A 27,315-nucleotide genomic window follows, 5' to 3' on the forward strand; every position below is an offset into this window, starting at 1 on the left:
TCAAATGGTAGAGCACCAGCCTCAAGTGAAAAAGCTAGGGGACAGTGCCCAAGCCCAGAGTTCAAGCACCAGTACTGACACAAACAAATGAAAACCCCAACAATATGGACACTTTCTGAAAAATTAGAATAAGCAAGAACTTCTCGAAGTGGATAAGCAGCATCTGTGATAGAGCCTTAGCTAACAGCCATGCTTATTTAGTATTAAAAAGGTGAACATTTTCCTCAAGATCAAGAATAACTCAAGAGCATTGGCTTCTACCATCTCTATTGGAGGTTGTATCATTATTGGTAGCTGGAGCCACCTGTCCTGTGTCCATAGGTGATCTGATCTAGGTAGAAAATCAGATGGGTTTTCCTATGAAAAAAGCTTGGAGAACTAATATGTAGTTTAGCAAGGATGCAGCATTTAAGATCAGCAGATACAAATCAACTATATTTCTGTATATGAGAAAGAACTTGAAAGTAAAATAAAAGCACAACATGCCTGATAGCATGACAACATCAAAGGTAGAAACAAGCTGTTAAAATTGTCAAAGAGCTTTGGTGAAAAACAAAAATACTGAGAGAAATCAAGGAAAACCTAGAAACAAATCAAAGAAAACCTAAACATACTGTGTTTGTGGATCAAAAAGCACATTGCTGAGAAATCAATTCTCTACAGCTTAATCTATGCATTGCATACTATCCCCAAAGAAATTTTACAGAGATTGACAAAGTGATTTAAAGAATTTCTATGGAGCTGGGTGCTGGTGGCCCAGGCTTATAATCCTAGTTATACAAGAGGCTGAGATCGGAGCCCAGGAAGACAAAAAAATGACACTCTTATTTCCAATTAGCCAGCAAAAAGCTGGAAGTGGAGGCATGGCTCAAATGCACCAGCCATGACCAGAAAAGGCCAAATGAGAGCACAAGGCCTGAGTACCAGCATGACATTAATTAATGGAAATAAATAGATTAGCCAAAACAACACGGGAAGAGAATAACACTATTGGAAAACTAACACCACAAGATTTAATACAAAGCTACAGAAATCAAGGTAATACAATTTTTGACAAAGATGCAAGAATAATTCAATGAGGAAAGGATAGACTTCTCAACAGATAATATAGGAACCAATGGGATTGTAAGTAAAAAATAAGAACTTTGCACTAGGTGGGAAGGTGGATCAGTGGTAGAGCGTTTGCCTTGCATGCTTGAGGCCCTGGGTTCGATTCCTCAGCACCCATAAGCAAAAAAAAAAGCTGGAAGTGGCACTGTGGCTCAAGTGGTAGGGCGCTAGCCTTGAGCTGAAGAGCTGAGGGGCATCGCCCAGGCTCAGAGTTCAGGCCTACGACCCGACCCAAAATAAAACAAAAACAAAAACAACAACAAAAAGAACTTTGTGCTAGGTGTTGTGGCTCATCCCTGTAATAGAGACTGAGAGGACTGTGGTTTAAGGCCTAGCAAACAGTACATACAAGAATGACTACAAAATTCATCACAATAACCATGCAAGTAAACTAAGCCAGACACACAAAAAGTATATATTGTATGGTTCCATTTATATAAAACTCTGGAAAATGCAAACTAATCTATAATGACAGAAAGTAAGTCAGTGCTGGCCTGAGGTCAGGGGCAGGGGCTAGAAGGATGGAGCAGGAGAGAAGCTGGAGGAAATGTAGGGGTTGGTAGACATGTTCATTGCACATCATGTTTCATGGGGTCTACATATGTCAAAACTTATCACATCATCTGTTCCCAATATATGCACTTCATTGCATGTCAATTATGTCTCTAAAAAGCTATTTTTGAAAAAAAAAGAATCAGTGTTTTAGAGAGACAGATGAAGTTTTTGACCTAAGAGGCAATCTTCACTGCTAAGGTTTTGATATTCATCATGACTCAATAATGTTTGCTAAAAAATAAAAATAAAAAATGGGCTTGATGGGCTGGGAAGTTGGCTTAGTGGTAGAGTGCTTGCCTTGCATGCATGAGGCCCTGGGTTCGATTCCCCAGCACCACCTAAGCAGAAAAAAGAAAAGCTAGCAGTGACACTGTGGCTCAAGTGGTAGAGCACTAGCCTTGAGCTGAAGAGCTGAGGGACAGCACCCAGGCCCAGAGTTCAGACCCCACGGCCAGACCTCCCCCCCCACCAAAAAAAATGGGCTTGGAAGGTGGCTTAGTGGTAGAGTGGTAGAGTGCTTGCCTAGCATGCATAAAGCCCTGGGTTTGATTCCTCAGTACCACATAAACAGAAAAAGCCGGAAGTGGCACTGTGGCTCAAATGGTAGAGTGCTAGCCTTGAGCAAAAGAAGTTCAGGGACAGTACCCAGGCCCTGAGTTCAAGCCCCAGGACTGGCAAAAAAATAAAATAAAATTAAAAAAAAGCCATCATTCCAAAGAAAAGATTGAATGATCTACTAGGTCTTCTTTGGCCTCTAGCCAAAGAAGCTGATGGTCAGTCAGGCTTTAGGTCTCGATAGCTGATAAAATAAAGGGGTGTGGTTCCTCAGGCCTGGAGCTTCATGAGACCACATGGCTTGGAGGTTTGAGGTGAAGAACAAAAGTTTTAAATTGTTCTAAAGGGGTGAGGCCCACCTTTTCCAATTTTTGATCTACTGTGAAGCTGCCATCTGTAATCCAACCCTTGATACCTACTCACCACTCTCTTGTCTGGGACCCGCTGGGTAAACACCTTGTAGAGTCTCCAGCTCTTCCCCAGAAGGGGGCCAAACACCAGGGAGGTCCCAATGCACAGCAGGGACAGCCTCACCTGCAGGTGGAAGGGGATAAAAGTGAGTCACAGAGCACCCCGCATTGGTTCTCCATGCATTCTGAGCTGCTCAGGCCCACGGAGGGCGTGGGGAAGAAAGTGGGCCTCACTGTGTACTTTCCTCCTCCTGGTGCCCATACCAAGGATGCAAGGAACCACGCAGTCATGAAGCAAAGAATGAACAAAAAATGATCATATTATATTCCAAACAGAATTTCAAAACATCACCCACCTGAATGAGAGTTTCCATTGAGCTCCCCATTAAGACATCTTGAATCCCAAAAAGGTAAGCGCTACTGTAAGTCAGACAACTGCCAAGTAAGGTTACCACGTTCAGATTAGGGCTGGACATCTTCACAATCCTAGATGGGGAGAGGAGAAAGACAATGCATGGCCCTTCTTATCAGAAATCTGCAGGATCCAAACTTCTTCCCCAGTGTCAACTCCATGACTGGAAAGAAATCGCTTCTGCCCATGTTCTCATGGATCTCTGATTTCTCTCTCTCTCTCTCTCTCTCTCTCTCTCTCTTTCTCTCTCTCTCTCTCTCTCTCTTTCTCTCTCTCTCTCTCTCTCTGTGCTGGGACTGGGACTTGAACTCTGGGCCAGGGCATTCTCCCTTAGTTTTTTCACTCAAGGCTAGTGTTCTATCACATGAGTCATACCTCCATTTCTGTTTTTTGGGGAAAAGGGGAAGGTGGAGGGTTAATCAGAGAAAAGAATCACACAGACTTTTCTGCCTGGGCTGAGTTCAAACTGTGATCCTCAGATCTCAGCTTCCTGAGTAGCTAGGATTACAGGTGTGAGCCACCAGTGCCTGGCTTTCATGGGTCTCTTTTTTTGTCAATTTATTGGCAAAAAGGATGAAATTCTGGCACTTCTTGCTTGTATAATTCCATGTCTTTTAAAAAGAAGGCTGAGGGCTGGGAAGGTGGCTCAGTGGTAGAGTGCGCCTTGCATGCATGAGGCCCTGGGTTCGATTCCTCAGCACCACATAAGCGGAAAAAGCCAGAAGTGGCGCCGTGGCTCAAGTGGTAGAGCGCTAGCCTTGAGCTGAAGAGCTGAAGGGCAGCACCCAGGCCCAGAGTTCTGGCCCCATGACCAACAAAAAAAAAGAAAAAAGAAAAGAAAAAAGAAGAAGGCTTACAACCAGAGAAGAGTTAGAATGCTCCCCTTGGAGCTTTGGGTTGCTAGTGGTCTGCATCATATGCAGCCTAGTGAGTACATGTCTGGCAAGCAGGTCAATATGCAGGAAGAAGTTCAGAGCTGTCAGAAACAAGCTATATGGTAAACTACTATTTGGAAAGAGGTTTGGGATTTTGTTATGCATATACTAGTTACTTTATTGGGTACTTTAACTTGTCTTGCTTTCTTTACTTGATCAAGAAAGAATGAAAAGCAGAAATTGGGTCCAGGGTCTCCTCTTGGAGGATTTTTAAATGAGATTAGAGAGCAGGTCAGAGGGCGATGTGTCCTAGGCACTAGCACAGGTTAAACATGATTTTGTATCTAAGAGGGAAACAAGGTTTATTGGATCCCGATAACAAAGGAACATACAGAACAAGTAGCTGGGTGCTGATGGCTCTGTAATCCTAGCTACTTAGAAGGTTAAGATCTGGAGAATTTCAGTTTGAAGTCAGCCCAAGTAGAAAATGTCTACAATACTCCATCTACAATTAACCAGCAAAGTGCCTGACTCAAGTGGTAGAATCCCAAGTTCAAGCCTACATTCCAGAACATACACACACAAAGGTAAGCTGAAGGAATGTGATTATAGTGAAGCATTTTAGTTTGAGTTCTGTGCTCAATGTAAATGTCATGTTCCTGTGTATAGGTGATTGGATTGTTATACTTTTATGTGAAATTGGGGTTGGGACTCAGAGCTTAGTGTTTGCTAGGCAGATGTTCTAGAGCTAGAGCACTACCAGCACACTTCCACTTCCAGTTTTTGGGTGGTTAACTGAAGATAAGGGTCTCAAGGACTTTTCTGCCTGAGGCTGACTTTCAATTGTGATCTTTTTCATCTCAGTCTTCTGAGTTGCTGAGGTTATAGGTATGAGCCACTGGTGTCTGATTTTGTTTTATTTTTTAGTCATCTCTATCCTACCAGTCATCAAATCCCTTCCCCTTATTCCACAACATTCCTCTGCACTTTCCCTCACCAGGTTTCTATTCCACAGTTATCCAGGATAAAATCATGCTAACAGCAATGAATGGGTCAGATGAGAACACTGACATGTGGCCATAACTCTTTGCAAACTCTAAGGTGATGCAAACATATTTAGTTTCACAGTTTTTATATAATCTTCAGCTTGGTGTAACACCAATTTTCCTTGCTCTAATACATCTATATTGCTTTCAGAATTATTTTCTTAATCAGCATCTTTATCACTTTGCAAAGAGGCTCATATATAAAGAACGTTCTATTGTTTACCTTAAGTGTCCCGATTCCAAGACCTAGCCCTATCCCACCAGCCAGCTGTTCACTCAGGTCTGCCTCCTGCGTCTCCTCATCCTCAGACTGAGGACTTATGGAAGGTAGCCTTGCTTTCTTTGTCTCTCCATGTAAGAAGCGAGATATGTGGCAAATACTAACCAACAGATAAGAATGATGCTACCCGATATCTTCATAAATCATGTATTAGTTGTCTAAAGGAGTTTCATTGCGATATTTCCATACAAGTGCACAATGTACCCTAATCAAACTCTTCCTCTCCTGCCTTCCTGCCTTCTGAGAGCAATTTCAACAGATTTCATTGTTCTATTTTCATACATGTATATGGCATATTTCAGCCATATTCACCTCCATACTTTTTCCTTCTCCACCTCCCACTGGCTCCCACCCACAAACAGAAGCTATTTTGCATTCTTGTCATTTTGTTTTTTAAGAACTAGATTCCACACATATGAAAGACCATGCTGTATTTAACTTTCTTGGTGTAGTTTATTTTTCTCTACATGGTGATGCCTTGTTCCATCATTTTCCTACAAATGACATAGTTGCATGCTTATTTATGGCTGAGTAATAATACTCCATCACGCATATGTACCATATTCTCTTTATTCATCAGTTGATGGGCACCTCAGCTGATTGCATGTTGTGGCTTTAAACATGAGTGTGCTGCTATCTCTACGATACATTGATTTACATTCCTTCAGATATGTGTCCTAGAGTGCTATAGTAGGACTACATGGTACTTCTGTCTTAACTCTTTCTTTCTCTTTCTTTTCCTTCCTTCCTTCCTTCCTTCCTTCCTTCCTTCCTTCCTTCCTTCCTTCCTTCCTTCCTTCTTTCCTTCCTTCTTTCTATTTTCTTTCTGTGCTGGTTCTGGGGCTTGAACTCAGGGCCTCGGTGCTATCTCTGAGCTCTTTATTTATTTATGTCAGTTGTGGGACTTGAACTTGTGGCCTGGGCTCTGTCCCTGAGCCTCTTTGTGCTCAAGGCTAGCACTACCACTTGAGCCATAGTGCCACTTCCAGGTTTGAGTGGTTAATTGGAGTCTCACAGGGACTTTTATGGCCTGGGCTAGCTTTGAACTATGGTCCTCAGATCTCAGCCTCCTGAGTAGCTAGGATTACAGGCATGAACCACTAGCATGGCTCTGTCTCAAATTTTAATAAAACTATTAAAGAAAAATCCTACCATAGAGAGACCATTGCCAACAGCTGCTTAGATTAGAGAGCACTGCTCACCTGGGCTGTCCATTGTCTAGGCAAAATTCAAGCAGGGGATGAGAAGTGGGTAAGTGCCTAAAATCCAGTCCCAGAGGCTGCTCCTCTCACAGCCACACATATGTTCCTGCCCATAAGCCACAGATATCCAATAGTGTCTTCCTCATTAAGCACCAGGCTGGCTCTCTGTTCTGTCTACATCACTGGTGAGTGGTGTGTCACTTGATTCTCTCGGCACCCATTTTGTTTGAACACTACAATTGGTCTTGTTTATGTGGTTCAGTACCGTATGCAATTGAGATTTAGAATTCTTCCCCTTTCTTACTTAGTACAGAGGAATTCAGTTCCATTTGTTGTGATGAAATAGACATGATCCAGTCTTCACATCTCAGCCACGGGTACAGATTCACTGTCTGAATGGATGTTCTATGGACTTACATACATATATTTTGATGCTTTTTTCCCCCCCCGAGAAATTTCACTGAAAGTGTGCTTCAGAGAAGGACAAAATGAATAGAAGCTGATTTCTCTGTTTTGTTTGGCCCAGTGAACACCTGCACAGCCACTTAAAGGTGAATCATCTCCAATTCAGTAGAAGTGCCTGGGGAATTATGGTAGGAATTCAGCCACCAATATCATTGATATTTCTCTGCTGAACAAAAAGGTGAAATTTTTATAGCTGAACACTTCAATGCAGCCACAACACACATACTTTCATAATGCCAGAAGATTTAAGCATTACATTCTTGATTATAAATAGTGACAGCTATATTATTTGTGTTCCATTTATGAAGAGTTAAAGGCCTGGATGGTGGGACTCTTAAAATGGTTATATAACTGTCTCATTATTTCTTTACCTTCATATATAGACTGGAAATGTGCAAAGAACTTTCTTGATTTTTTGTTTTTTGGATTCAAGTAAAACCTCCACATAGGGCTAGGAAGGTGGCTCAGTGGTAGAGCGCTTGCCTTGCATGCCTGAGGCCATGGGTTCGATTCCTCAGCACCACATAAGCAAAAAGAAAAAAGTCGGAAATGGCACTGTGGCTCAAGTGGTAGGGCACTAGCCTTGAGCTGAAGAGCTGAGGGACAGTGCTCAGGCCCAGAGTTCAGGCCCCATAACCGGACCAAAAAATAAAAAATAAAAATAAATAAATAAAACCTCCACATATCCATCTACCTCTGGAGATGTAGATGGGTTATCATTTCAATAATCTTTAGTGCATTCTGATTCTTAAGCTCACAGGTATGACATTTTAAAAGGCATTTGCTTTTGAATTTGGAGATTTATTTGTATTGGGAGCTAGTGAGTCTGAAATGTGGCTCAAGATTGGGGCAAAAGGCATTATCTTGGTAAGCTTCAATGATTAGATACCCTTCCTAAGATGTCTGTCACAGAGAGTGTATTCTGAAGTGCTTCGTGGTTTGATGTAAATGGCGCCACTGAGCTTTGAAACCCAGTATGGATGTCTTTCCAAAAAAGTTCTTTAGTAAAACAGAAAGTAAATCATGAGACTTTACTCAATTTCCTTTCAAGTCACTGTTTCCCATCTGTGCCACAATGAATTAATAAATCTATTTCATACAAAACTCCAGACAGCTCTAGCACATTATCTGAGGTGTGCTGACAAATCTGATCCTTTTTTGCTGGTTTGCTTGTTTTGAATGTGTGAGTCAATGAGAACCTAATTCAAATTCTGCACACCTCAAACTAGTAGCAGTGTGATCTCTAACTGTTTATATTTATTTACACTCAGAATCACAAGGTCTATTCCTGCGCCTTCCTGTCCAGCCTGGGCCTCCATTTTAGGGGACCATCCAAAGAGATCTCATAAATCTTTTTACCTTCAGAGTTCGAAATCCTTTCATCATAATGACACCATTTTATTCTACTTTAGAACTCACTCCCAGTGTTACTCTTGGTCTTATGACCATTTGAAATAGTTCTGCCTCAGTAATTTCAAATATTAATCTGCTATTTTTTCCTTCCTTCCTTTCTCCCTCCCTTTCTCTCTCTCTCCTTCCTTTCCTTCCATCCATCCTTCCTCGCTTCCTCCCTCTCCCTTCTTGCATTGTTCCTTCATTCCTTCCTGTCTTTAAGCTTTAACTTAAACTGAAATCCATCCAAAGGCACCAGCCTTAAGAGAAAAAGCTAAGGCATAGTGCCCAGATGCTGAGTTCAAGCCCCAGGACTAGTGCAGAAACAAACCTTAGAGTTGTTGTTAACTCTCACTTACTTCCCACATCTGTCCTGGAATCTTCGTTCTATTCTTGAAATCCGTCCAGCACCCAATTAGTTGTCCCCACCTCTGCTGCCACCACCTGATCAGAGTCTTACTTGCAGTGCCCTGGTAATCAGTCTGTCTCCCTGCGTCTACCTTGGAACTTCTCTAAAGTCTGTTTCCAACACAGCAGCCTAAGTGGTCCATTAAACATAAATCATATCATCACTTCTCTGCTCAAAATCCAAATGGTTTCCATTTTCCAGAGGAAAAGCCAGCTTCCAGGGTCTTCAAACCTTCCACACTTGGTCCCCATTCTCCCTCTCTCTTACCTTCCACATTGCTTTGGACAGCTCCCTCCAGCCCCACAGCCCCCTGCTATTCATGTAACAGAAGGGGTATGTGTGTTATCTCTCCCTCCCCCCCCCCCCCGAGTCCAAAGTGGTGTCCTCTCCACATGGATATTTTAGATCACATATCTATATGGCGCATTCCCTTTCTCCCTTCATGTCTAGTTCACTTGTTACTTTATCAATCAAGGCTATGATGACATCCACTTTAAAATTGGCCCCTTCAGAAGCAATGCTTCTGTGCCTCTGATCATATAAAATAATATTTATCACAATGGAAATAAAACAACCACCACGTCCCTTCTCCAGCAAACACTTCTTATCTTCCTCTATTCTCCCCCTCCCCATCTGCTCATAGTACTTGTTACCTTTCAGCATAATATAAAATTTACATAGCTGTTATTATTGTTATTGTTTATTGTCTTTTCCTAATTAGGGTAGGTCATAATGAACTCCTGATACTAGACCCATAGATGGACATGAAAGGCACTTGCTAAAAACTTGAGGAATGAAGTATGGAGCTCTCCCACAGGTTTGCTGGACTGCACTTGCTCTTTGGTAGCCTATGACCTCCATTTCCCTGGCTCTTTTTGCATCTTCGCTGTCTACTGCTTCCTTTCTCTCCATCCAGTTTCAAATCTCTGGCTCATTGTCTGAACACTTCTTTCAAGAATACTCAAACAAGCTAAGCACGGATGGCTCACACCTGTAATTCTAGCTATTCAGGAGGCTGAGATCTGAATATCTCAGTTTGAAGCCAGACCATGCAGAAAAGTCCATAAACCTCTTATCTACAATTAACCAGCAAAAAAGCAAGAAGTGGAGCTATGGCTCAAGCAGTAGAGCACCACCTTGAGCAAAAAACCTAAGGGACAGAGTCCAAGCTCTTAATATTCCATAATCATATTTTGAATAAATGAATGAACTCAGTGATACGAGAAGCCCATCCACTCGTTTGTCTTTCTTTGCTACCTTCACCTTGCCTTTTCCTTGCAAAGTTCTTCTCTGTTAGGCAGAAGGATGGGAACTGGAAAGGTGAGCCAAGGGTCTGAAGTGACAAAGATCTTTGGAACTCCAAGGGAAGGGGGTCCTGAGTTGGCTCAATGCCAATGTACTAAGGCAAGAAGGGCACATTCTGGGCAATGGTATTGATTTGGGGAGGGAACCTTGGGGTTGCTCCTAGAATGGCTTAGCTCTCCCTGACACTGTTGAACACACACACACACACACACACACACACACACACACACACACACACACACACACACACACAGAGGAAAGAGATAAATTGGGGCTCTGACTTTCCCAGTTGCTAGATTTGACCACCTGGCAAATCCACATGTCTCAAGCCCTCACCAACAAACCTTTCATGTTGTCTGAGTGAGCATCAGGCTTCCTTCTCAGCATGGTGCGGAAAGGAGTCTCAAAATAAGTAAGATCCCAATAGGGTGTCCCTGAAGATCTTTGCACTCTCAGTCTCTTTTTTTCTTAGAAAGTGCAGCATATGAAGAGTATTCATTCACATATTGCATGCAAATATATGTTCATTTGTCTCCAATGAGATCAGGCCATTGGAAAGATTCTTTTTCCATTGGCTGAATCCTTGCTAGACAATTCCCTGAGGAGATGCTTTTGTCCAATATGTTTCTTACATTATGTGTTAAGGACCACTACATGACAGGTCCAGAGATATGACAACGGCTCTTGTCGAGCAATTGATGGATGAGACCTCATCTTCGTGACCACACAGATTTCCAACTCTCAACGGACATCAGCATCAGATGTTAACCACATGCCCTGTTCTCACTGGCTTCAGAAAAACTTGCTGATTTTGGACTGATTTACTGCCTGCAGCTGGGCTTCCTAACTTCTTTTTAATCAATCTTGAAGCGAGTAAATGATGTTTTTCCACAAGCTAAAACACTCAGCACTAACTCTGGTCCTGGATACCTGCATTCCTGGAGTCCTAAGTGCTTGTCTAGCTTTGTGTTAACATGTAGAGAATGTGCTCCCCAACCCACAATTCTGTCAGCTCAGACTTACAGACGCTCACGCTGGAAGGACCTTGAAGATCAAAGACCACAGGACAGCTACATGGTTCGCTGTGCTTGGGCCTGATGAAATCTAAGGACTCTTCCAGCTCCTCCCTTTTCCAGTCATTCCAGAGGAGGTTTCTTTCCCCTTACTGCTAACTTATTAATAAACCAGTCATATCCACTTTTGCCTTTCTTCCTTAGCCAGGAGCAACAGGCTGGCCCGGTTATCAGAGATGAGACAGAATTTACGACCCATTCAAACAATTCATCAAATCAACCATCCAAATAAAATATTTAGCTATTTTAAGTACAAAAGAAAACTTGAGAAATATTCTGACCTCCAAATTCCTCTTCAGGCAATAACCTCAGTATCCCTACGCTTTGTGACGTGCAGGGTCCTAAATGAGCATTCTGTGTAATTCGAACAATCCCCGAAGGTGAGCTTGTGAAGGACCTAGGAAGGTAAAAGGGATGTGTGTGTCCTCAGCTTGTTAGGATACCACTTCCTTGGTTTTTAACCCTTTTCCTGCAAAGACAATTTTCTTATTCTTTTCCTTTTAAAATAGAATAAAATAGAAATGTAATATTAAAAGTTCTTTTCTCGGTATCTCTTAGGTCATTGAACAACATCTATGCAAATGAAAATACATTTAGATTGACAGTGTACGTATTTTAGAAGTCATGAATTCTGAAACAAAACAAAGGATTCTTAAGCTGAGTGTCAGTGGCTCATATCTATAATTCTAGCTACCAAAGAGACTAAGATCTGGAGGCAGAGAAGTTCTCAAGTCTCCTTTTCCAATTAACCAGTAAAATTCTGGCCTAGGGGCATGTATGGTTCAAGAGGTAGAGTACCAGTGGAGAGCATGATTGCTGAGGCCAAGTCCTAGTACTGGCACACAGAAAAAAATGTATCACTGTAACAACTTTTTGTTGTTGTTGTTATTTAGTTTAGTTTTGTTCTGTTTTGGGTCAGGGTCTTGCTATGTAGCCTTGATTGGCCTTGAACTCAAGATCTGTCTATATCTGCCTCTTGAACACCGAGATTACAGGCATGCACCACCTTATCTAGTTCCTTGAAGTTGTGTGTATATGTCTGTGTGTGCAGGGGCTTGAACTCAGGACCTGGGTGCTGTTTCTGAACTCTTTTGTTCAAAGTGAGAACATTTGAGTGACAGCTCTACTTCTTGTTTTTTTTTGTGTGTGTGTGATTAATTGAAGATAATTGTCTCACAGATTTTCCTGCCTGGGCTGGCTTTAAACCTTCATCCTTGAATCTCAGCCTCCTGAGTAGCTAAGACTACAGGTATGAGCCACCAGTGCCCAGCTTGGTTCCTTGAAGTTTTAAAGGCTGAAATTTGGAAATTTAGATACAAGTCCAAAATGCCTCTTACCTCATGAAAATGACTCAAGTAAGTTTAGGGGCTATAGTGCAAAGACATACTGGTAAATTCAAGAGAAGCTGACGACTGGGAGAAAGGCAAACCTTCAGATGGTACCTTTACTGGAAAAAGCACTTGCATGGCACTACTTAGTATTATGACCACATTCCACATTGACTTAAAAAAATCAGTTTCCAAATGTATTATGTCTACATATCATCTTATTTGAAATATATTTCAAATGCACTTTTAAATGAGGGAGGCAGAGTAGCAGTAGAACCACACACACACACACACACACACACACACACACACACACACACACACATACACACACAAATACTCCTTTCTTCTAGAACCCCAAGCTCAACTGTTATAATCTGGCATGGGCTGTAATTTATGAGGCAACTTAATTATTTCCCATCTTGCAGGAAAAGGCCTTGAACAATTCCTGGCAGGAGATCTGTGGCATTTCCAAAAATGGCTGAGCAAAGTCCCTGCTTTGAAGTAGTGTAGAAAGCACAAGCATGATTGGCTGTAAGAAGCATCCAATCACAGGAGTCTGCTGCTGGAGCAGAATTTTTACTATTCCTTCTAAGGTGAGGCCCACAGACCATTTCTCTGGTGCAGGAAAGACTCACTTGTCACACTGGGGAAGTTTCTTTTCCATCTTTTCCTCTCTTTCCTATCCCGGAGTTTGTTTGGGGACAGGAAAAGCATGGGCCTTGGTGTATTTTAGAAACTGAGAGGAATGTGGAACATGTATACTGTTGGAATTGTTTACTACTAGGCCAGAATCCAGGGATCCATGATTCTGGGGCTAGGTTTGGCTCAGTTTTGTCCCTTTCCAGCTCCTTCTGGGAGCCTCTGAAAAGCAACATTGATTTTAAGCCTTTTTCTACTACTTCTGGTGGTGGAGCATTGTGTTAAGCAGTACTTGCTAACTTAACTTTCACCAGAAATCCTTATGCTTTCTTTTTTTTTCAGAATGGCTTTTCATTTGGAAATTGACACAAGAAATTGCAAAAAGAGTACAGAGAGTTTCTGTACCCTTGCTTAGCTTTCCTAGCAATACCTTACACAACCAGAATCCATGATCAAAACTAAAAAACTGACACTGTTGCAATACTATTATGTGAACTATAGTATCTATTTAACCTTAACTATATATACATAGAAAGAATATATGCATATACATTCTTTATGTATGTATTTGTGTGTGTGTTTCTGTGAAATTTACCACCTATATAAATTAGTGTTGTAAGGTCTGTTTCTGGCCATGCAGATACCTCCCTACCTCTTGGCTAAGTTTCCAACTAGTATCTGTGTTACCTAGGTAACTGGCACACCTGGAATCTGTCACCTCCCCCTCCAGTTAGGTCACATCCTGGGCTGCCCCTGGTCACATGCCTCCCATCTGACCAAAGGAGGGTTCCAGGTCACATCCAAATCCAGTGTGGCCATACCTTTTTCCCATCTGGCCACACCTCTTCCTGTCCCTGGCCTAGATAAGTCCCGGATGGGGAGGTGGGGTAGGCGTGGGGCAGCAGTTTAGTAAATAAACTTCTTTTCCTGCCTGAATGGTGTTCTCTTCATGGACTACCTAATGAAACCTACCTATTTAATATGCCTTACAAGTATAACTACCTTGGTGTTCAGGATCAGGAAACTGAAGTGTACACACACACACACACACACACACACACACACACACACACACCTCCTTCATAATACTCCCTGCAGCCCTAACTCCTGGAAACTCTTGATATGTCCTCCATCATTACAAATTATTGTGAGTGTTATGTAAATGGAATCAGTATGTGTGAACCTTTGAGAGTGGCTTTAAAATTCATGGGTTCCTGAGATCCATACAAGTTGTGCGTGCATCAACACTTTGTTACATTGCTAGTGCTAGATAGTATTCCATTGGAGGATTTGATTCATTCATCTGCTGAATGACATTTGGATTATTCCTAGTTCCCACCACTTAGTATGACTACAGCATAACAGGCAAATGAATATTGTGTATTTACAGTGCATAACTTGACATTTTAATATATGTATATCATATAGAATGATTAAATCAAATTGATTAAGTGGAATGTTAGGTCTGCCCCTCCCCCCCTTCCTCTTCACCTGCCTGAAACCAGTAATCACCTGACTGTCAATCACCTGACTGTTGAGTCAGCAAAGGGTCCCAGGCTCTGAGGTCACTTCCTTATACTCTGAGGTCATTTCCTGAATCATGCCTCTCTCAGACAGTGAGAGGTTCCTCAGATATCACTTCTGCATCCACTCTGGTCCCACCTCCTCCCTTTCCCCATATAATTCAGCTCAACACATCTCCCTTTTTCTTTTTCTCTTCTTCCTTCCCCTCTTTCTCCACATGCCTCCATCTTTTGCAGGTCCCCAGTTTGTTCTCCTCTTATAAACTCTTTTTCTGCCTGAACCTTATGGTGGTTTCCTTTCTGGTTAACCTTATAATCACTAACACTTCATATACTTAACTTTTTTTTTTTTTTTTTTACTTTAGGATAGGGCTCACTGTGTAGCCCAGTCTGGTCTAGAACTCAACATCCTCAGATGTTAGCTTTCTGAGTGCTGGGACTTCATGTATACCACTATGCTGGTCCTTCTTATTTATCTCCTCATCTCAAAATCTCATCTTTTCTCATTCCCCCTTTTTTTTTTTGGTCAGTCATGGGGCTTGAACTCAGGGCCTGGGCGCTGTCCCTCAGCTCTTCAGGTCAAGGTTAGCACCCTACCACTAGAGCCACAGCGCCACTTCCAGCTTTTCTGCTTATGTGGTGCTGAGGAATTGAACCCAGGGTCTCATGCATGCAAGGCAAGAGCTCTACCACTGAGCCACCGTCCCAGCCCTCGTTCCCTTTTTATATTAAGGAACTTTAAGCAATTACTTGGATATCTTCAAGTGCAAAATCCATTACTAGCTCTAGTCACAATAGCTCTGCAAATGTAATCATCCTAACAGAAATTTTACACCCTTTTACCAGGCTGACATCCTCCCATTTGTAGTCTCTATCTATGCCAATCCTATTATGCTCACCTTTGGTTCTCAGCTCCACCCAGACCTGAGTCCTTCCCATCCCTGGAGTTCCTGACATACAGCTGGCCCCTCCCTCTTTCTGCCCAGACCCACCTGAACTCCCATCTACCTCACTTCCAACCCTACTACCTGGATGGTGATGGAGGCCATGTGCTCCCTCTTGGGGGAAATATGGCTCCTCTAATAAACCTTATAATAATCTTTCTCCTGTGCCTGCCTGCCTCTGTGTGGTCCCCTGGGATGGATGTGTGGGATCCTTCAATTGGCAATCCCATTCTTTGCTTTTATGCAGACAACTATTTTATTTTATTTTATTTTTGCTAGTCCTGGGGCTTGAGTTCAGGGCCTGGCCACTGTCCCTGAACTTCTTTTGCTCAAGGCTAGCACTCTACCTCTTGAGCCACAGCACCACTTTTGGCTTTTTCTGTTTATGTGGTACTGAGGAATTGAACCCAGGGCTTCATGTTGTGCTAGGCAAGTACTTTACTACTAAGCCCACATTTCCAGCCCTCATACAACTATTTTAGATTCCATATGTAAGTCAGGACAATATACACTTTTCTGTTTATTTCCATTAGTACAATGCCCTTTAGTTTCATCCATGTTACTAAAACTGTTGGATCTCCTTTTTTAAAACACTAAGTAGCATTCCTTTTATCCATGTACCAAATCTTTATACACTCACTCATCAGCACTTAATTTGGTTCCATAGATTGACTATTATGAATAATTCTGTGGTGATGTGGGAATGCAGATGGTTCTTCAATATACTGATTTCACTTCTTTAGCTATATAATGATCAATGAGATAGCTGGGCTGAAGATAGTTCTATATTTTTTTTATTTTATTTTATTAAGATAGTTCTATTTTAAACGTTGTGTGTGTACGTGCACATGCACGCACCAGTCCTGGGGCTTGAACTCAGGGCCTGCAAGTTGTCCTTAACAGGTGTAAAAAGATGAAGTCTAAGAAGACAACTGTTGACTTACTGACCAGGTAGGCAGTCAGATTTAGTGACCTTCAGAAAAATGGGTTAAAGAATGCATTGAAAATGAGTAGTGGAAGAAGTGAAGGACCTCTATGATGAAAACTTTAAAATCTTGAAAAAGGAAATCAACACAGAACTTAAAAAATGGCAAAACCTCTCATGCTCCTGGATTGGAAAGATTAACATCGTGAAAATGGCAATACTTCCCAAGGCTATCTACAAATTCAACGCAATTCCTATCCAAATTCCAACCTCATTCTTCAAGGATGGAACAATAAAAGACCCCGAATAGCAAAAACGCTCCTGAATGGAAAGAACACTGCTGGAGGAATATCAATACCAAACTTCAAACTCTACTATAAAGCCATAGTAATCAAAACAGCTTGGTATTGGCATAAGAACAGACCTCAGGACCAATGGAATAGAATTGAAAACCCAGAAATGAACCTACAGACCTATAGCCATCTAATCTTCGATAAGGGAGCTAAAACAATAGAATGGAAGAAAGACAACCTCTTCAGTAAATGGTGCTGGCAAAATTGGTTAACTACATGTAGAAAACTTAAGCTAGATCCTTATATATCACCCTGCACCAGAATCAACTCCAAATGGATCAAAGACCTTGAACTCAAAGCAGACACTCTGAAAACATTACAGGATGGAATAGGAGAAACCCTAGGTCTCCTTGGCTCAGGCCAAAATTTTCTGAATAGAGACCCGGAAACACAACAAATCAAAGAAAGGTTGGACAAATGGGATTGCATAAAGTTGCAGAGCTTCTGCAGGGCAAATGACATAGCTAGCAAGATCAATAGAAAGCCCACGGATTGGGAGAAGATCTTCACTAGCCATACAACGGACAAGGGTCTCATATCTAAAATATACTTGGAACTCAAAAAATTAAACCCCTCAACAACAAATCCTCAAAGAAACAACTGCCCAATAAATAAGTGGGCGAAAGACTTAAAGAGAAACTTCTCTGAAGAAGAAAGAAGGATGGCCAATAGACACATGAAGAAATGTTCAACATCCCTAGCCATAAAAGAAATGCAAATCAAAACAACATTGAGATATCACCTCACTCCAGTTAGAACGGCAAAAATCAAGAACTCTAACAACAACAGATGCTGGAGGGGATGTGGACAGAAAGGAACCTTACTTCATTGTTGGTGGGAATGTAAACTTGTTCAACCACTTTGGAAAGCAGTATGGAGGTTCCTCAAAAGACTTCACATAGAGCTCCCCTATGACCCAGCAATCCCACTTTTGGGCATTTACCCTAATGTTTACAAACAAGACCACACTAAAGCTACCAGCACAACTATGTTTATTGCAGCATTATTTACCATAGCTAAGATATGGAACCAACCCAGATGCCCCTCAGTAGATGAATGGATCAAGAAAATGTGGTATATATACACAATGGAATTCTATGCCTCCATCAGAAAGAATGACATTGCCCCATTTGTTAGGAAATGGAAAAACTTGGAAAAAATTATATTAAGTGAAGTAAGCCAGGCCCAAAGAAACGTAGGTCCCATGGTTTCCCTTATTTGTAATATCTAGTATATGTATGAGTCAAGCGGAAAAGGTCAGATAATGTGATGTCAGGAAAATGAACCCTTAGATGTGTATTTTAATGTTTTTTTTTCTTTCATGCATGTGTTTCTAACACATTTATAAGATTATCTCTTTGTTGCTTTGTATGTCCCTCCCCCACAGTATAACCCCTGCTTTCACTATATTTGATGTCAGTATAACTTGTGGAGGAGATGGGGAAAAACCAGTTGTTTAAGGATACAGGTGGACCTGTTGCAACAATGAGAAGTACAAGTTGTCATGTCCAAAATGAGCTTTACAACGTTGGTGCGCGGGGGGGGGGGGGGGGGGGGGGGGGAAGGAGAAGGATTGGGATTAGGGGGGGAGGGGGGAGGCTGGGAAGGGATGTGAAGGATAAACAAAGGAGGAGGCTGCAATGCTTGGTAAGAAATGTACGCATTATCCTGCCCATGTAACTGTAACTCCTCTGTACAGTATGTTCACAAATAAAATTAAATTAAATTTAAAAAAAAAAAAAAGAAAGAAAATGAGTAGTGGGAGTGCCTTGGGACAGCCATTTTGTTAAGGAAATTTGGTGGTGGGAAGGAGGAAAGGAAGCCAAAAGCTTCAGGGGGAGGCATGAGAAGAAGAATTTCTTTTGGAAGCCTTCTAAGAGTCTCAAGGGAAACAGAAGTGGTTTTGCTTAGTTAATCTTTGTTTACATTGTCTGAGTTGAACTGTGCAAAACCCAGAAAACTATTTCATCAACTCTAACTGATCCATTCACCAGAGACAATGTGGAAATGGTAATTTTTCTCAATAAACTCAGAGGCAAGTAATTACTTTAGCCTTTTGTCTACTTTAGTCTATAAGTAATTACTTTAGTCTATTGTCCTTTGGTACCTGGGCATTCCCTATTAGCAGCAAAAGATATCACTAATCTTCCTCTTTTAATAGATGTTAAATAATCCCTTTATGGTTTTGGATTGTCATCAAAAGTGCTTCTTAAAGCTTCTGGTTTTTTCCTATTTTGAACCTAGCTTGACATTCTTTGTGAGCCCGATGTTCTCCTCTCAAGAGCCTTTCATATTTGTTAAAGAGAGGTCATTTTCCTTCAATGGTAATGATTATGACTGACATATTGTGTGTGTGTGTGTGTGTGTGTGTGTACTTGGATTTTTTAAAAAAGTCTCAGTTGCTCTTTCTCTATGTGGCCAATAAAGTTTCTTAAAATAATTTCCAATCTTCCCAAGGGCATTCCAAAACTTTCCTTTTAATTTATGCCTACCTAATACTCTATTTTTTATAATTTCCATAGTGAACATTAAATCATGTTTTCTGATCTTATAGATTTCATTAACATTCATTATAATTCTCATTCATGGTTATCTCAGAAAACCAAGCAATAGTTATTGACAAGAACCAAAACTAGGTCATTTTCTCTAGCAGTAGGTGATTTGAAATTTCCTGTTATAAGAATTATTTACCAAAAGTCCTTATTCTCTGCCCTTTGATCTGAAAGCCATTTTATGGCTCACATGTGGGTCAAGTTTCCCACTTTTAAACACCTGGAATAATTTCTAAGTTTTCAAATTGCTAGCATTTCATATTAATAAAGTGAACTCTCCATTCGGTTTCTGTCTGATGTGGTTCCCTGGTCTTGGTCATTTTCTTCGGGTTATATTCCTCCTTTCAGTATTTTTTGTAGTGCTGGTTTCTTGTTCATGAATTCCTTTAATTTTTCTTAATTATTAAACTTTTTAGTTTCTCCATAGAATGTGAATACTAGTTTCTCTGGATATACCAGTCTGGGCTGGCAGTTGTTGGTTTTCAGGGCTTGGATGGTATTTTTCCAGGCTCTTCTTGCATTGAGGGTTTGTATGGAGAAGTCCACAGTGATTCTAATTTTCTTCCCTTTGTAATATAGCTCCTTCTTTGATTTTATAGCATTTAAAACTAGTTCTTTACAATTCAGGTCCAGTGGCTTTACTACAATGTGTCTAGAAGTGTTTCTTCTAGGATACTGTCTTCTATGTGTTCTGTATGCTTCTGTTATGTGGGTGAGGTTTTCTCTTTTGAGACTGGGGAAATTTTCTGTAATAATCTTATTGAATAAGTGTTTCATCCCTCTATTCTGGTATTCCTGTCCTTCATCGATCCCAATTATATGAAGATTATATTTCTTGGCATTGTCTGCCAGTAGTGAAGATTAAAATTAGTAATACTTAGAACAAATACGAAAGTTTCAATAAGCATCTAACAAGAAGAGATATTGTTATTGCTTTCATTGTTATTGCCTCTGTATTATTGTGATATATTGGAAAAATTATCTGTAACAATGTGCATAAATTTTTAAAAATTGCTAGCATTTCTACATTCACATCATCAGCTTTCACATCATCAGCTTGGCTGTCTAGTTTATAACAACAGTTCTCATCACAATCACCTGGATAGTTTTCTTTCTAATTGTTGCCTGGTTCTTACTCCTAGATAAGTTCTGATTACACTGCTCTCAGGCAACACCTGGATTTCAGGATTTTGTTTCAAAAAAAAAACAACTCCTTAGGAGATTCTTTTTTGTTGTTGTTGTTGGTCGTGGGGCCTGAACTCTGGGCCTGGGCACTGTCCCTCAGTTCTTCAGCTCAAGGCTAGTGGTCTACCACTTGAGCTACAACACCACTTCCAGCTTTTTCTGCTTATGTGGTGCTGAGGAATCGAACCCAGGGCCTCATGCATGCAAGGCAAGCACTCTACCACTGAGCCACCTTCCCAGTCCTCCCTAGGAGATTTTGATACAAGTTTGAGAACCACTGATTTAAACATATTCCAAAACAAGTCTATTTTAATTTTTTCCCCAAAAGACTGAATAGACATTTCTCCAGAGAAGACATAGAAATGGCCAGTTTAAAAAGACTCAACACCATTGCTAATCAAAGAAAGGTAAACAAAGCAAGGTACCACTGTATACATGGTGCAGCTACTTTGATAAACAGTTCTGACCTCACACAGTTACTATATGATTCTAGAATTCCTTTTTTTTTTGTGTCAGTTGTAGGACCTGTACTCTGGGCCTGGGTGCTGTCCCTCAGCTCTTCAGCTCAAGACTAGCACTCTACCACTTGAGCCACAGCACCACTTCCAGCTTTTTCTGCTTATGTGGTGCTGAGGAATGGAACTCAGGACCTCATGGATGCAAAGCAAGCACTCTAACACTGATCCACCTTCCCAGCCCCAGAATTTTTTATAGTCAAGATAAAATATATGTTCACTCAAAATCTGTATATGGCTAGGTTCCAGTGGCTCATGCCTGTAATCCTAGCTATTCAAGGGGCTGAGATAGGAGGATCTCAGTTCAAAGCCAGTCCAAGCAGGAAAGTCCAGGAGATGCTTATCTGCAATTAATCACAGAAAAAATAGGAAGTAGCACAGTGGCTCAATTGCTACCCTTGAGCAAAAGGAAGCACTTAGGCCCAGAGTTCAAGCCCTAGGAGCAGCAAAAAAAAAAAAAAAAAAAAAGAAAAAAAAAAAATTTAAAAATCTGTATGTAAATGTTTAGAGTAGCACATTATTCATAATAAAAATCAAAATACCCTTTAATTAACAAATGGATAAACAAAATGTATGGTTTCTATACAATGGGATATTATGTAGCCATAGTCATAAAGTCCTGCTTAATGCCACACACAGATATGTCAGTATGCTAAGTGAAAAAATCCAGATGCAAAGAGCCTTATTTTGAATTATTTCATGTATGAAAGATGTCCAGAATAGGCAAATCCATAGAGACAGGAGGAATGGGTGCCAGGATCTGGAGGGAGGGAGAGACAGCACAGTGATTCTTTTTGAGGTGTTGAAGATGTTCTGAATTAGTGATTTTCAAACCTTACAATTACTAATGATGTCTGCCCAATGCTGTAATTATACTAAAACCCACTGATGGGCAAACTTTTGAAAGGCACATTTGATGGCATGTGAATACTATTTCAAGACAAGGAGAAGCTGTATTTCTCCTTTGTCTAAGACATGCTTACTCAGGGATATTTGAGAACAACTTCCTTTGCAGATAATATTTCTTTTTTCTTTTTGTCTATCTCCTACAAAACTAGGCCACCTCTCTCTTGTTAGGCTGAAAGCTCAGGTTTTCAATGTGTCACAATGAAACATCTGGCATTAGGTACCTGTAGGATATGAGGGAAATAGTCTAGAGAAAACAAAAACTACCATGATAGGATTCCTATCCCATGAAGACACACCATTCTACAGCTTGCAAGGGGGCGGGGGTGGGGGGGGGTGGGGGGAAGGATAGCAGTGAAGTGTGACAGCACTCTATGATGTCACAAACAGACCCTGAGTATGGCAGAATGAAATTCAACAATACTTGAAAGAGAAGATACCATTCAAAGGTTCAACTATTAGAGTTAAGATAGGAAATAAAGTGCCAATCTGAAAAATCCATAGTAATTTAAGGATGATCATGATCCTCTAAGTGATGACACAAGAAATAGCATACAAATGGTTCTGCAATAGGTTTTTCAGGCTGAAATCAGTTGCTAGACTATTAGATAATGGAGCTACCCATGAAGGCTGGCATGCGGAGGACTAACCTATCTCCTCATAGACAGAGACAGGAAAACAGTCAGAATTGAGGCATCAGTGATAGCCAAAGCCAGACACTGAAACCTTGAAAGTAAGAACAGGCTGTGGTGAATTATTATTATAACTGACCCCTCAAAAAGTCAGAGGAAGCTGGGTGCCAGTGACGCATGCCTGTAATCCTAGTTATCCAGGAGGTTGTGAACTAAGGATCCCAGTTCAAAACTAGTCCAGGCAGGAAAGTCTGTGAGACTTGTATCCCCAATCAAACACCAAAAAGCCAGAAATGGAGGTGTGGTTCAAATGGTAGAGCTCCAGCCTTGTGCAAAAACAAAACAAAACAAAACAAAAAACCAAGCCCCTATACTGGCAAAAAAAAAAAACCCACAAGCAAACAACAACAAAATTGGTCAGGAAACATTCTGAGGAAGAGAAATAGAGGGAACAAAAGAGCAGCCAGCGAAGGACTCTCACGGTCTGCCAGGCAGAAAAATCTCGGTCAGGAAGGGGAGGGGCTACAGAGGCCCAGGCTGTGATTGATGTCTACACCTGCAACACGCAGGGCAGGCAACCCGAGCCACTGAAATGGAATGAACTGACTTGGAACAGGCACTGGCCACGCCCCTTTAGCGCTGCCTTGGGATAGTGCTCACCAATCATGGAGGGACTGGGGTCTGGGGAATGAAAACAGACAAAAGACCAGACTCAGGAAGCAAGGGATTTCAGGCTGGTTCTCAATATCCAAAGGGCTGTGGCTGAATTGATGTCCATCCAGGCTGCTGTCAATAGTACCATGGCTGATTTGCTGAGACTAGGAGTAACGACATAGTAGGGCCCACAAAGCAGTAGATAAGGTCTGAAGGTTGTAGTGGGGCCTGCTATAAAAAAGTGGATTTAGCATTTAATAAACATAGGTTACTAATTCTCTGGTGCCCCGAGTCAATGGATGACCTGGTGCTGGGGATGGACTGAGCTGTTAATTGAGAGAAGGGAGCCCACAGATGCCAAAGAAGGATCTAGAAATGAGAAAACAATTGGTTTTCTATAGTCCTGGGCTGGATGGCTGCAACGCTGATGTGAAAATTCTCAGGATGGGAAATCATTGTTTAGATGTTACAGAAACAACGCCACCCATTTCTTTTCCTTTTCCTTTTTTTCCCCTCTCCTTGTTCTTTAAAAAAAAAATCAGAGTACAGAGGTATAGAAAGAAAAAAAAAGCCATTTTCCTAGAAAACTATTACAAATAAGCCCCTCTAATTTGCCAGCTCTTTTGTGCTGAAATGGGTTTCCTAGCAAACAAAACAGACCAATAAATCTATCAGGGGCAGAAAGGCAGTGGGGGACAGCAGCCACCACGCCATCCAGGAGTGACAATGATTAATTCCTACATCTGCTCACTCAGATAGAAACAAAGGTCACTGTGCATAGATTAGCATGGTGATCAACCCCACCCCCACTCCACACACACAAATGCACACATGCACACACGCACACCCTCATCATGCATCATTGACAAAGGCAAAATTCAAAATGCCTGGGAAAAAAAAAAGCTTACTATCTGATCAAAAGCCAGCTAGCTCCTCAGTAGGGTGAGGCGGGAAGAGGTCTACTCAGGCATGATGAATGTCAGATTACTGTCTAATCTTGTTAGCATCCAAATGGACTGGATTTTGGATGTGTGGCTACATTTATGCAGCAAAAAGAACAGGAAATTTAAGAATAAATCCTGATGGAGTAATTTGATCAAAGGAAGAAATGCTATTATGGTGAAGCTGTTGAACACGTGTAAATATCTGGGGGTATTAGCTGGCTGGAGTAGCCATAAGAAAATCCTACAGACATGGTAGATTCAACAACAAAAATATATTTTCTCACAGTTCAGGAGACTAGAAGGCCAAGATCAAGATCAGGATTGGGTCAGGGTTGGTTTCTGGTGAAGGATCCCTTCCTGGCCTGTATACAGCTGTCCTCTGGCTGTGTTCACAGGCCCCTTCTCTGAGCATTCCCACAGAGACCTCTGCTTCTCTTTTATTCCAAGGACACCAGCCCCATGGAATTAGGGCCCTACCACACTTTTCTCAGTTAACCTACCCAAAAGATCTCCATACTAGGGGTGAGAGCTTAGATTTAGGAATTTGGGGGCAAATAAATTCTGTGTAGAGCATTCACAAAGGTAAAGAAGAGTTTGGAAGTAGATTCTTTGTCCTTAAGTTCACTAGTCCACTACCTGTTCCTGACTAATATCATTAATAGATCCTTGACAGGAGCAGCAGCAGCAGCAGCATGATGACACATGCCTGTATCTCGGCAGAGGCAGAAGGATCCAAAAATAGACGTCAGCCCAGGAAGAAGAGAGCAAGACCCTATCACAAAAATGAAATAAAACCAAAACGTCTGGAGACATAGCTCAAGTGGCAGAGCATCTGTCTTAGATTCAGCCCTCAATTAAAGGAGTAAATAATCAATCACAGGCTAGGAAAAGGCATTTTTAAATTGTAAATATGTAGTGCCGTGAATTATCACAAGGAGAAATTCTATGTGACTATAACAAAAGTAAAACAACAACAACAAACATCACAAGACTCCAGGGAAAGGATGGTGCACACTTTCTATGTAAATATATGAATTTTTTTAAACAAATTTTAAAGATTTCTTTGGGTGCTCTCACAAGATGCAAAGGAATTATTGCCAAAGGCAAAACACAGTGTGGTGAGTTTTTTTTGTCATTTTTTTTAAAGCAAAGTCTCATTATATACCCCAGGCTGGTCTTGAATTCTTTTTTTCTTTTTTCTTCAGTGCTAAGGTTTGAACTCAGGGCAATATGCTGGCAGGCAGTCACTCTACTGCTGAGCACCACCTCTAGCCCTGACTCTGCTGGGGTTTTGGGATAAAGTTTCATGGAAGGGGTCTTACAAACTTTTCTGCCCAGAGTTGCTCTAAACCTTCAATCCTTCTAATCTTAGCTTCCCAAGAAGCTAGGATTACCAGCATGAGCCACTGCTCTTGAACACACTCCTTCCTTCCTTCCTTCCTTCCTTCCTTCCTTTCCTTCCTCCCTCCTCTCTCTCTCTCTCTCTCTCTCTCTCTCTCTCTCTCTCTCTCTCTCCAGTCCTGGGGCTTGAACTCAGGGCCTGGGCACTGTCCTTGAGCTTCATTTTTGCTCAAGGCTAGCATTGTACCAGTTGAGCCACAGCACCACTTCCAGCTGTTTCTGTGTATGTGGTACTGAGGAATGGAACCCAGGGCTTCAAGCATGCTAGGCAAGCACTCTACCACTAACATACATTCACAGCTCTCCCTCCCTTCCTTCCTCCCTCCCTCCCCTCTTCTTTCCTTCCTTCCTCCCTCCCTCCCTCTTTCCCTCCCTCTGTCCTTGCTTATTTCCTTCCTTTTTTCTTTCCTTCTTTCTTTTTCTTTTCTTTTTTGCTGGTACTAAGGCTTGAACTCAGGGGCTCTTATTCTTACTTGGCTTTTAAAAACATTTTTATTGTTATTATAAAGGTTATGTACAGGGGGTTACAGTTATGTGAGTCAGGTAAAAGTATATTTCTTTTTGGACAGTGTCACCCCTTCTCTCACTTGGCTTTTCTATTCACAGCAGACACTACCACTTTCAGCTTTTTTACAGGTTAATAGGAGGTAAGAGTCTTGTGATTTTGTTTGTCTGACCTGGCTCCAAACCTCAGTTCTCAGATCTCAGGCTTCTAAGTAACTAACTGATTACTTCTCAGTAACTAACTGATCCTCCTGCCCCAGTCTCCAAAGGGCTGGGATTACAGGAGTGTCCCTCTTCACCTAGCTAGTTGCACCTATCTGTAACAACAGGAACATAAATGAGTGTGTGACCACTTCATTTAGGGCTCATATTCTTGTAGCCTTATCTGCAAATGGACAATAGAGCCTGAGCACTGAGTTCAAACTACTTCTCTTCATTATTCCTGACCCCCTCACTAACTTCTGCCAATTGGCCCATAGCCAGTACCCAAGAAATTCATCCCTGCTCCAAGTGCTGGATCTTTTCACCTTACTTTTGTGTTACATCTCTTTCCCTGCCCCATTCCTGCATGCCAGTGGTTTCGAACCTCATGATCTACCATCCGTTCTTAACTCTCTGATCCCCTGGACCCAATGACTGATACCACTGTTTACCATCTATGAATGAAGGGAAAAGCCTTCCAGATTCTGCTCCTGGCCAGTCTGCCTCATCCAGCCTGTGACACTGCAACACCATCTCCCAGTTGGACTAGATGGTTGGTATTTATTCTAGGATTGAAAGGCTCCCCTTCTTCCCTTTTGGTCAGTAACCATCAAACCAGAATAGTACACAGTAGTGTGCAAGTTATCCCCTGTCCCCCAAAGATCAGTCCTGCTCTCTTTTCTCTGCAGTCACCTTGCTTTTTTGCTCAATCAAACCACAAAGAGGATGGACCTGGAGCAATCAATACAAAGGGAGCATAGTTCTTATCCCTGCAGCAAGCCATTAGTTTTAGTAAAGGTATTTATTAAAACTGGAAAGCACTTTTTTTTCTACTTGCTCGTGTTTTTCCACTCAGGAGATGCATTTAAAATTCTCAGAAATCCTTAAATCACATTTTTTGCACAGGATCTTGAGTACATAAGCATTCAGGTCAGTAAATATTTACTATTCACACTGATATCTACACCTCACTCAGATGATAATATGAGGCTTTCACAGAAATGGAAAGAAGAAAGA

At 41.4% G+C, this 27,315-nt stretch overlaps 1 protein-coding gene across 2 annotated transcripts in view; it reads right to left on the reverse strand.

The window, feature by feature from the left end:
• The window catches only part of Gpr156 (G protein-coupled receptor 156), a 55,155-nt gene that overhangs the window by 22,235 nt on the left and 5,605 nt on the right, over window positions 1-27,315 (reverse strand). For both annotated transcript variants that reach the window (XM_042669856.1, XM_042669847.1), the window contains exons 3-4: window positions 2,987-3,116; window positions 2,644-2,754 (exon numbers count right to left, since the gene is read on the reverse strand). In XM_042669856.1, the coding sequence (XP_042525790.1) occupies window positions 2,644-2,754; window positions 2,987-3,116 (241 nt within the window). The remainder of the gene's footprint in view (window positions 1-2,643; window positions 2,755-2,986; window positions 3,117-27,315) is intronic.

The sequence above is a fragment of the Dipodomys spectabilis genome, unplaced genomic scaffold (genome assembly GCF_019054845.1).
Source record: "Dipodomys spectabilis isolate Male_0828 unplaced genomic scaffold, ASM1905484v1 ptg000017l, whole genome shotgun sequence".
Taxonomy (NCBI): Eukaryota; Metazoa; Chordata; class Mammalia; order Rodentia; family Heteromyidae; genus Dipodomys; species Dipodomys spectabilis.